This window comes from Oryctolagus cuniculus, chromosome 17 (genome assembly GCF_964237555.1).
Source record: "Oryctolagus cuniculus chromosome 17, mOryCun1.1, whole genome shotgun sequence".
NCBI classification, from domain to species: domain Eukaryota; kingdom Metazoa; phylum Chordata; class Mammalia; order Lagomorpha; family Leporidae; genus Oryctolagus; species Oryctolagus cuniculus.
This window is the reverse complement of record NC_091448.1, coordinates 391,668-402,777: the sequence shown is the minus strand read 5'-3', so window position 1 is coordinate 402,777 and position 11,110 is coordinate 391,668. Positions and strand designations below refer to the sequence as shown.

At 53.5% G+C, this 11,110-nt stretch overlaps 1 protein-coding gene across 2 annotated transcripts in view; it reads left to right on the top strand.

Moving 5' to 3' along the window:
- Nucleotides 1–169: 169 nt before the first annotated feature.
- The window catches only part of TBCD (tubulin folding cofactor D), a 180,245-nt gene continuing 169,304 nt past the window's right edge, over nucleotides 170–11,110 (top strand). Inside the window, exons 1-5 of one of the 2 annotated variants that reach the window (XM_051838823.2) lie at nucleotides 170–535; nucleotides 2,376–2,426; nucleotides 4,693–4,790; nucleotides 7,322–7,423; nucleotides 10,937–11,083. In XM_051838823.2, coding sequence (XP_051694783.2) covers nucleotides 352–535; nucleotides 2,376–2,426; nucleotides 4,693–4,790; nucleotides 7,322–7,423; nucleotides 10,937–11,083 — 582 coding nt within the window. In that variant the 5' untranslated portion in view covers nucleotides 170–351. The remainder of the gene's footprint in view (nucleotides 536–2,375; nucleotides 2,427–4,692; nucleotides 4,791–7,321; nucleotides 7,424–10,936; nucleotides 11,084–11,110) is intronic. The other variant, XM_002723042.5, reaches the window with a different exon arrangement.

Below are 11,110 nucleotides of genomic sequence, written 5' to 3'. Positions count from 1 at the left end.
CTCCGCCCCGGGCTCGCCCCTCCGCTGCCCGGGCCGGATCGGAGCGCGGTCTTTCCCCGCCGAACTGAGCCTGCGCGGAGACCCCGCCGCAGCTCCTCTTTGCCCGGAGCCCGACAGCGGCGAGCGACCCGGGACCAGAAAGCGACTTCTCGTTTTCGGCCGCCGTAAGCCTCGGCCCTCGCCGGACGGGCGCCACCTCCGCGCGCGCTGCCGCTATTTTGGCGACTCGCGCGTCCCGTAGCGAGGCCGGCTCCGGGGTCGGAGGCCGCTGGGTGGGGCCGGCGTGCGCGGGCGCCGCCTTCGCTCGCCTTTCTGCGCGCTCTCCTCAGCCGGCCGGGCCTCGCCGCCGCGATGGACCTGAGCAAGGAGCCGGTGGCCGGCGCCCGCGACGACGAGGTGGAGGAGGAGGCGCTGGCGTACGGCGCCGCGCTGGAGGCGTTCAGCGAGAGCGCCGAGGCCCGCGCGCTGCTCGGCGGGCTGCGGGAGGCGCACGGCGAGCGCGCGGCGCGGGAAGCGGCGGTGGAGCGGTTCCGCGGTGAGGCGGGGTGCGGTGCGCGGGCGCGGGGGACTTCAGCGTCTCGGGGCCCCTGCGGGGAGGGCGCACCCTGCCCTCCCTCCCGGCAGCCCCTGGAGAGGGCAGCGGGACCCTTGGGCAGGTGGCACGTGGGCTCCCGGCCCCGAGACGGACCCCACGGTGTGTGCGTGTGCCTTTGTGTGTGTGCCTGTGTGTGCACCTGTTGTACAGAGCGTGCGCATCTGGTGTGCAACGTGTGTGCTCCCACCTCTGTGTGTGCCCCCCTGTGTGTGCTCCCACCTGTGTGTGCTCCCACCTGTGTGTGCAACATGTGTGCTCCCCTGTGTGTGCTCCCACCTGTGTGTGTGCTCCCACCTGTGTGTATGCCTGTGTGTGGACCTGTTATACAGAGCGTGCGCATCTGGTGTGCAACGTGTGTGCTCCCCTGTGTGTGCTCCCACCTGTGTGTGCTCCCACCTGTGTGTGTGCCCCCCGTGTGTGCTCCCCTGTGTGTGCTCCCACCTGTGTGTATGCCTGTGTGTGCACCTGTTATACAGAGCGTGCGCATCTGGTGTGCAACGTGTGTGCTCCCCTGCATGTATGCACTTGGGTGTGCTCCTAGCTATGTGTGTGTGCCTGTGTTGTGCAACATGTGTGCTCCCCTGTGTGTGCTCCCCTGTGTGTGCTCCCACCTGTGTGTATGCCTGTGTGTGCTCCCCTGCGTGTGCCCCCCGTGTGTGCTCCCACCTGTGTGTATGCCTGTGTGTGCTCCCCTGCGTGTGCCCCCCTGTGTGTGCTCCCACCTGTGTGTATGTCTGTGTGTGCTCCCCTGCGTGTGCTCCCCTGTGTGTGCTCCCACCTGTGTGTGCCTGTGTTGTGCAACATGCGTGCTCCCCTGTGTGTGCCCCCCCGTGTGTGCTCCCACCTGTGTGTATACCTGTGTGTGCGCCTAGTGTGCGCCTGCAGTGTGTCCCACAGTGTGAGGACTGCAATGTGTAGATCAGTTGTGCAGACCAGGTGTGACCCTCAGCGTGTCGACTGCAGAGCACGTGTGGACCCGTGTGTGGACCACAGTTTGGGGACTGCTCGGCGGGGCCACGGGGTTGGACCAGGAGGAACTGGCTTGATGCCCAGCGTGGCTGTGGGCTGCTGAGACTTGGAGAAACGGGTGCGGTGTGGGATGACAGCCACAGTGTGAGTGGCTTCTTGGTCAGCCTGGTGGATGACTTCCAAGTGCGTCTGTAGGGCCTGGAGGTGCATGATGACCTAGAGCGTTTTCGCCACGCGCTTGTCCTCGGTTTGGAGAGGCAGTGCCCGGGCTTTAGGAGAGAGGCTGGGTGGTGTCCAGGTGGAGAGGCCACTGGCAGCAGCAGTCTGAATCCCGTCTGTCAGTTACCCGAATGCCTGGTGACTGATAACACCGCCTCACGTACAAACTGAGGGTGAGGCGGGCACCGGGCACCAGCGGGAGCCCGGCTTTTGCTCCTGGCAGGTGGGCGGCAGTGAGGAGTGCTCCTTGGATTGGACAGAAGCACCGCAGCTGGGGGCTGTGGGTCAGACTTTGCAGGGCTTTGAGGGAAGAGAGAGGGTGTGTGCCTGAGCGGGAGTGGGAGGGAAGGAAGGAACAAGGGAGAGACCCTGCTGGGGAGGAAGACTCAGGAGGCCGTGGGAGGAGAGGACCCCAGGAAAGGTGTGTGGAGCAGGGGGCCAGAGGGCAGTGGGGGTGCACACTCTGGGGGGCCTCTGTGGGTGTGCTCTTGGCCGCTGCCTGCGTTTAGCAAGGACGAGCAGGGTGGCTCCTGAGGTCCCTGTGCGCGTCTGGCTTAGTGGTGATTGACTTCTGTGTTCTTTTTCTTTTTAGTAATAATGAACAAATACCAGGAGCAGCCTCACCTGTTGGACCCACACCTTGGTGAGCATGGGAGCTGATGGTCCTGATGACCGAATGAATGACAGGTGGCCGTGAGACCTTGTGTGCTGCCGCGTGTGTGTGGCTGCAGAGGGTGGCGGGATGTAGTGCCAGTGCCTTTCAAATAAGTAAGATAAATCTTGAAGAAATAAAGAACACATCTTTTGGTTCTCCTACCCAAGTTTTAACCTGTTTGTGTCTGGTCACCTGCTATTGCTGGCAGGTCACACAGGGTCACGTGGTCACCGTTCAATCCTGCCAGCAGCTGAGGAGGCATCTGTGGTCATGTCTGCTGTAGAGAAGATGCTGAGACTTGTTTCTTACCTTAGTGTAAGGGTAGTGATTCTTAAAAAATTTATTTATTTGAAAGGCAGAACAACAGAGAGGGAAAGGGGGCAGACAGAGCAAGAGAGACAGCAAGCAAGCTATTTCACTTCCCAGATTCCTGTAACTGCCAGGGCTGGGCCAGGCTGACGCCAGGACGAGGAATTTCATCAAGGTCTTCCGTGTGGGTGGTAGGGACCCCCGCACTTGGGCCCTTATCTTCTGCCTTCCCAGGCATATTAGCAGAAAGCTGGATTGGAAGTGGGTAACTGGATCTTGAACTCAGGCACTCTGATATGGGATATGGGAGTAGCAAGTGTGGCTTAACCTGCTGTGTATAATGCTGGCCCCAACCCTTGCTTCTTTTTATATTTTATTTAAAAATAAATTTTAGAGATTTATTTTTTATTTATTTGAAAGGCAGAGTTACAGAGATGAGGAAAAGAAGGAGGAGAGAGACAGAGACAAAGACAAAAGATCTTCCATCTGCTGGTTCACTCCCCAAATGGCCACAATGGCCAAGGCTGGGCCAGGCTGAAGCCAGATCCTGGAGCTTCTTCTGGATCTTCCATGCGGGTGCAGGGGCCCAAGCACTTGGGCCATCCTCTGCTGCTTTTCCAGGCCATAAACAGAGCTGGATTGGAGAGCAGCTGGGACGCAAACTGGTACCCATATGGGACGCCAGTGCTGCAGGTGGATGCTTAGTCTACTTTGCCACGGTTCCAGCCCCCACGAATGTTGTTTATTGATCTGTGAAACTGTCTTTGTTATGTGTTCTGACTAGTTGCTGATGTCCCTACTGTGCCACAGGATTGCCCCAATTCTTCCATTTCTTTTTCTTTTCTTTTTTTTTTTTTTTTTGACAGGCAGAGTGGACAGTGAGAGAGAGAGAGACAGAGAGAAAGGTCTTCCTTTTACCGTTGGTTCACCCTCCAATGGCCGCCGCGGCCGGCGCGCTGCGGCCGGCGCACCGCGCTGATCCGATGGCAGGAGCCAGGAGCCAGGTGCTTTTCCTGGTCTCCCATGGGGTGTAGGGCCCAAGCACCTGGGCCATCCTCCACTGCACTCCCTGGCCACAACAGAGAGCTGGCCTGGAAGAGGGGCAACCGGGACAGAATCCGGCGCCCCGACCGGGACTAGAACCCGGTGTGCCGGCGCCGCTAGGCGGAGGATTAGCCTAGTGAGCCGCGGCGCCGGCCTCATTTCTTTTTTTTTTTTTTTAAAGATTTATTTTATTTATTTGAAAGTCAGTTACACAGAGAGAGAAGAGGCAGAGAGAGAGAGAGGTCTTCCGTCCAATGGGTCACTCCCCAGATGGCCGCAACGGCCGGAGCTGCACTGATCCGAAGCCAGGAGCCAGGAGCCTCTTCCAGGTCTCCCACACGGTGCAGGGGCCCAAGGACTTGGGCCATCTTCTACTGCTTTCCTAGGTCATAGCAGAGAGCTGGATTGGAAGTGGAGCAGCTGGGACTAGAACCGTCGCCCATATGGGATGCCGGTGCTTCAGGCCAGGGCGTTAACCCGGCCCCTCCCATTCTTCCATTTCTAAATAAACCCTTTTTATTTTGATATATAAACACTTATTTATTTTCATTTTTTATTTGAAAGGCATAGAGAGGGAGGAGAGACAGATCTTCCACTCCCTGGTTCACTCCACAGATACCCCCAGCAGCTGGGGCTGGAACAGGGCAGATCTGGGTGCCTGCAGCCCCCTCTGTGGGTGGCAGGTACCCAAGTGCTCAAGCCATTATCTGCCGCCTCCCAGGGTGCATTAGTAGGAAGCTGGATTGGAAGCAGAGCCGACCTGAACCCAGGCATGTTGACACCCAATACCGGTGTCCCAGTGGTGTCCTAACTGCTCTGCCAAATGCCCACACCTGTTTTGATACGTTGTTTTAACATCACACCGATACATTTAACAGTAAATGTTATTGTGCTTCCCTAGAATGGATGATGAACTTGCTGTTGGACATGGTGCAAGATAAGACATCTCCAGCTGCCCTGGTACACCTGGCTTTTAAATTTCTTTACATCATCACCAAGGTAACATTTATGTAGTGCTTTTGAGTTGTCACTTTTTTTTAACTTTATTTGAAAAGATTTATTTATTTATTTGAAAGGCAGAGTTATATAAAGAAAGGGAGAGACAGAAAAATCTTCCATCTGTTGGTTCACTCCCCAAATGCTGTAACAGCCAGGGCTGGGTCAGACCAAAGCCAGGAACCTGCAGCTCTCTCTGGGGTTCCCACGTGGGTGCAGGGGCCCAGGTATCTGGGCCATCTTCTGCTGCTTTGCCAGGCACATTAGCAGGGAGCTGGATTAGAAGGGAGCAGCCAGGACTTGAACCAGCGCTCATATGTGATTCTGGCTTCGCAGGGGATGGCTTAACCTAACCCTCTGTGCCACAGCGCTGGCCCTGTGAAGTTGTCACTTTGGTAATAAACAGGGACCTCTCGACATATGAGGGGGTTGTGGCTCAACAAACAATCCTATGTTGAAAATATTCTTGAACAGAAAATGCCTACCAAACATGACAGCATTTCATACTCCAAATGTCATAGCATTTATACTACTGTACCAAATTCATAGCATTACTTTTTATTTAAGATTTATTTTTTGTATTTGAAAAGTAGAGTTAGAGAGAGGCCTTCCATCCGCTGGTTCACTCCCCAAATGGCTGCAAAGGCTGGGGCAGGGCCAGGCTGAAGCCAGGAGCTTCTTCCAGGTCTCCCATGTGTGTGGAGAGGCCCAGGCACTTGGTCTTTCACTGCTTTCCCAGGTGCATTAGCAGGTGCTGGATTGGAAGTAGAGCAGCCTGGACTTGAACTGATGTCCATTTGGGATGCTGGTGCTTCTGGTGGTGGCTTAACCTGCTACGCCACAGGGCCGGCCCCATGGCATTTCATACTCCTGGCCTACCAAACGTCGTAGCATTTCAGGGTCCTGCCTACCAGCCTCATAGCACAGCCACACAATATCCTGCAGAGTGTTGGGTTTGTGTGCCTGAGGTGGATCTGTGGTTGTGCCGCTGCCCAGCATTGCAAGAGAGGATTGGTTTGTGTATGGCTTCTCTGGGAAAAAACTAGAGGATTGGCCAGTTTCTTCTGCATGCCCCTACACCACTGAAAAGTTGAAAATTGTCGGGTGACCCATCACAGGTCAGGTCTGTCTGTCCTTGGTCTGGTAGTAATCCTGCGAGGAGTTGTTCTCAGGGAAGGTGATGCCAGCGGGAGTTGTGGTTTCATTCTCTCCTTTTACCAGGTGTTGGGGATCAGAGCTTTGGCTGAAATAGTGTCCTAGATGTTTAACACGTTGAATTTGTTATTTTTTTTTTCAGACCATTGGTTTGAAAGGCAGAGTTACGGAGAGGGAAAGACACAGGCAGATAGATCTTCTATCCATTGCTTCGCTTCCCAAATGGCTGCAACATCCTGGGGTGGGCCAGAGCAAAGCCAGGGGCTTGGACTCCATCTGGGTTTTCCACATGGTACAGGGCCATCTTCTGCTGCTTTTCCAGGCCATTAGCAGAGAGCTGTTTGGAAGTGGAGCAGCTGGGACACAAACCAGCACCTAAGGGATACCAGTTGTCACAGGCGACTGCTTAATCTGCTGTGTGACAACACTGGCTCCACCTGCCGTGCCAGCATCCCATGTGGGCACCTGTTCGAGTCCTGGCTGCTCCGCTTCCCATCCAGCTCTCTGCTATGGCCTGGGAAAGCAGTAGAAGATGGCCCAAGTCCTTGGGCCCCTGTACCCGTGTGGGAGACCCGGAAGAAGCTCCTGGCTCCTGGCTTTGGATCGGTGCAGCTCCAGCCATTGCAGCCACTAGGGGAGTGAACCAGTGGATGGAAGACCTCTCTCTCTCTCTCTCTCTCTCTCTCTCTCTCTCTCTCTCTGTGTGTAACTCTGACTTTTAAATAAATCTTTAAAAAATCTTTTACAGGTGAATTTTCTGGAAATTTGTTATACTGCAGATTCTGAGGGAGGTCTGGGTGGGGCGTGATGTTGCTTTTAGCAGGTCCGAGGTGATGGCCCCGTGCTGGCCCACAGACTTACTGTTGGCGGTTTCCACCATAGAGTGACTCAGCCGTCTCTGGGTGGGGGTTGAGGTTCTCAGGGACTCACTCTGCAGTGTGTGCTGAGTGCATTTCTCCGCAGCTCGGCCGTGTGCCGGGTGCCCCTGGGTGTGGTGCCACTGCATCTTGAAGTATTAATGAAGTTGGGGATCTTTGAGGTTTTTGAGGACTCATTCCTTACAAATCTCAGAGGACAGTTGTGTAAACATAGTGGAAGCAAAATGTTACCGTTTGTAACAGGTCTACGTTTCTGATAAGCTACGTTTAAGCTTGGCTATTCAGATTGGGATAGGACATATTTAATGAATGAAGTGATTTGAGAACAAAGTGTCTTTTTTGTTACTTTATTCTTACTAACTTGTGTCCCTGTAGTGTGACATAATTCCATTTGATTGGATGGCATTGGGTGACATAGATGGGAATTTCTAATGAGAGGAAAGAGGTAATTATGCTACTCTGTATTTTCTGATTATGATAAAAACTCTTTTTTTCTGGCAGGTTCGAGGATATAAAATATTTCTTCGTTTATTTCCTCATGAGGTAGCTAATGTAGAGCCTGTTCTGGACATGATCACCCATCAGGACCCTAAAGACCACGAGGTGAGAGCCCTCTCCCCACCCAGCCTTGCCCGCTTCTCTTCCCTCACTGCATCTCTGCCCCTGCCTGCTCTCGCAGTCTCATTCTCCTGTTTGTTCTTATCATGTTAATTTTTCATTAACTCAGAAGGTATGATCACACACACACACACGCACACACACACGCACATGGACACACACACGCACACAGAGAGATCTTCCATCTGCCAGTTCATTCCCCAAATGCCTGCAACAGCCAGTGCTGGGCCCGGCTGGAATCTGGAGCCTGGAACTCCATCTCGGTTTTCCACATGGATGGCAGGGATCCAGGCAGCACAGCCATCATCTGCTGCATCCCAAGATGTGCATTGGCAGGAAGCTGGGTCAGAAGCCCAGTAGCCTGGACTTGAATTGGCACTCTGAATAGGATGTGATTTAACCTGCTGTGCCGCAATACCCTCCCATAAATTTTTATTTATTTGAGAGACAGAGAAGTTACAGAGAGTTCTTATCTCTGGTCCAGTCCCCAAATGCCTACAATGTAGGAGGCTAAAGCTAGGAGCTAGAAGCTCACTCCGCCTCTTGCATGTGGGTGGCAGGAGCCCAATTACTTGAACCATCACTGCGCCTTCCAAGGTTTGTACCAGTTGGAGTCAGGAGCCAGAGCCAGGAATTGAATCCAGACACTTTGATGTGGGACATGGGTGACCTGACACCTTAACAGCTATTGTTAATTGGCTGCCCGATCCATATTTGTAACTTGAAGTGGGACTGTGTTAGGGTCCCAAGGCCTCTTCCAGGTCGGGAGGACTCACAGGACTTGGCATGGAATCACTGGGGAAGGATACATGGTGTGGAGTCTGCAGAGAACCAGCTGGGAGCTCCCAGAGCTCCTTGTGTGTGGGTCACACAGGGTACAAGTAACTCCTCCAGCAGTGAGGAGTGTCTGCCACGGAAGCACATTCAGACCCGTACCCAGAGTGTTTAGGGGCACTGGTCATATAGGCACCACGCTGACTGCAGAAGGAAAGCAGTGCTCAGAGTAAACCCTTGGCCTGAGTGCAGGCCCGGTGAGTCACCCCTGCTGGTTGGGGAGTGGTGGGCACCCAGCTGAAACCTGGCCTTTCTGGGGATAGCGCCTCTGCGCTCCTTCCTGCAGGGTCCATGCTGAGAAGAGCCGCACTTTGTGGCTGGGCTGTGGGGCTGCCTCCGAGTGAGTGTGGCTGGTGGGAGTGGAGGCCTCAGGGGAGTGTTTCCTGGTGTTCCCGGCTCGATGCTGTCTCCCCTGGCATTCTGGGGGCCAAACTAGACTCTTGCTCCATTAACTACTGGAAATAAAAGGCATTTCTTTTATACTAGAAGTTGAGAATTATTATTATTTTTTTAAGATTTGTTTATTTAAAAGGCAGAGTTAGAGAAGGGGAGAGACAGAGAGATAGAGATCTTCCATCTGCTGGTTCACTTCCCAAATTGCTGCAACAGCTGGACTAGCAGCGCTGGGCCAGGCTGAAGCCAGGAGCCTGGAACTCCATCTGGGTCTCCCCCAGTGGGTGGCAGGGGCCCAGGCGCTTGGGCCATCTTCTTCTGGTTTTCTAGGTGCATTAGCAGGGAGCTGGATTGGAAGTGTAGCAGCTGGGACTCAAACTGGTGCTCATATAGGCTGCCAGCTTCACAGGTGGCACCTAATCTGCTAAGCTACAACACTGACCCTAAGGATTTTTATATTTTTAAATATTTTTTTCAAAAGATTTATTGGGGCTGGCAATGTGGTGCAGTGGGTTAAAGCCCTGGCCTGAAGCGCCGGCATCCCATATGGGTGCTGGTTCTAGTCCCAGCTGCTCCTCTCTGCTATGGTCTGGGAAAGTGGTAGAAGATGGCCCAAGTCCTTGGGCTCCTGGCTCCTGGCTCCTGGCTTTGGATCGGCACAGCTCTGGCCACTGCAGCCATCTGGGGAGTGAACCAGTGGATGGAAGACCTCTTTCTGTCTCTACCTCTCTCTGTAACTCTGTCTTTCAAATAAATACAATGACTCTTTAAAAAAATAAAAAAAAGATTTATTTATTTATTTGAAAGGCAGAGAGAGAGAGAAAGATCTTCCACCTGCTGATTCATTGATTCATTCCCCAAATGGCTGCAACAGCTGGAGCTGGGCAAGGCTGAAGCCAAGAGCCTGAAACTCCATCTGGGCCTCCCAAATGGGGAGCAGGGCCCTAAGTACTAATCTGTTTTCCCATGCACATTGGCAGGGAGCTGGATCAGAGTAACAAGCACTTGAATGGGCACCTCTGTGTTGGATGTCGGCTTTGTGAGTGGTTGCTTAACAAATATCACAATGCCAGCCCTGCTTTTAGAAAATCTTTATTTCCTGTTGAAAGGTGCCAGGGAAGGAAAGTCATTATACTGATGTATTAAGGTGTTTGTTCACCTTTTAAAAAAATATATTAGTTTTTCGGCCGGTGCTGCGGCTCACTAGGCTAATCTTCTGCCTTGCGGCGCTGGCACACCGGGTTCTAGTCCTGGTTGGGGTGCTGGATTCTGTCCCGGTTGCCCCTCTTCCAGGCCAGCTCTCTGCTGTGGCCAGGGAGTGCAGTAGAGGATGGCCCAAGTACTTGGGCCCTGCACCCAATGGGAGACCAGAAGAAGCACCTGGCTCCTGCCATCGGATCGGTGTGGTGCGCCAGTCGCGGCGGCCATTGGAGGGTGAACCAACAGCAAAGGAAGACCTTTCTCTCTGTCTCTCTGTCTCTCACTGTCCACTCTGCCTGTCAAAAAAAAAATTATATTAGTTTTTCTTATAATGTATGTCTTTTTTTTTTTTTTTTAAAGATTTATTTATTTATTTGAAAGGCAGAGTTACAGAGAGGCAGAGGCAGAGAGAGAGAGGTCTTCTACCTGCTGGTTCACTCCCCTAGATGGCTGCAACTGCCAGAGCTGTTTTGACCTGAAGCCAGGAGCCAGGAGCTTTTTCCAGGTCTCCCATGTGGTTGCAGGGACCCAGGTACTTGGGTCATCTTCCACTGCTTTCCCAGGTGCCTTAGCAGGGAGCTGGATCGGAAGTGGAACAGCTGGGACTTGAGTCGGTGCCCATATGGGATGCGGGCAATGCGGGTGGCGGTTTTACCCACTATGCCACGGTGCCAGCCCCTACCTTTGTCGTCTTTTTTTTTTTTTTTTTTTTTATGACTTATTTATTTATCTGAAAGTCAGAGTTACAGAGAGAGAGAGAGAGAGAAGGAGAGGCAGAGAGAGAGCGAGGTCTTCCATCCGCTGGTTCATTCTACAGATGTCCTCAACAGTCGGAGCTGGGCTGACCTGAAGCCAGGAGCCTCCTCCAGGTCTCCGATGCAGGTACAGGGGCCCAAGGTCTTGGGCCATCTTCCATTGCTTTCCCACGCCATAGCAGAGAGCTGGATCGGAAGTGGAGCAGCCGGGACTCGAACCGGCACTCATGTGGAATGCCGGCACTGCAGGTGCTCCACCCACTACACACAGCACCGGCCTCTACCTTTGTCTTCTGACTGTGACTTTTCTTCCTAGACCTGGGAGACGCGCTACATGCTCTTACTGTGGCTCTCTGTGACCTGCCTGATCCCCTTTGATCTCTCACGTCTTGATGGGAACCTCCTTTCCCAGACGGAGCCAGCGCGAGTACCCATCATGGACCGCATTCTCCACATTGCAGAGGTGAGTGCGGCCGGCAGGTGGCCAGCC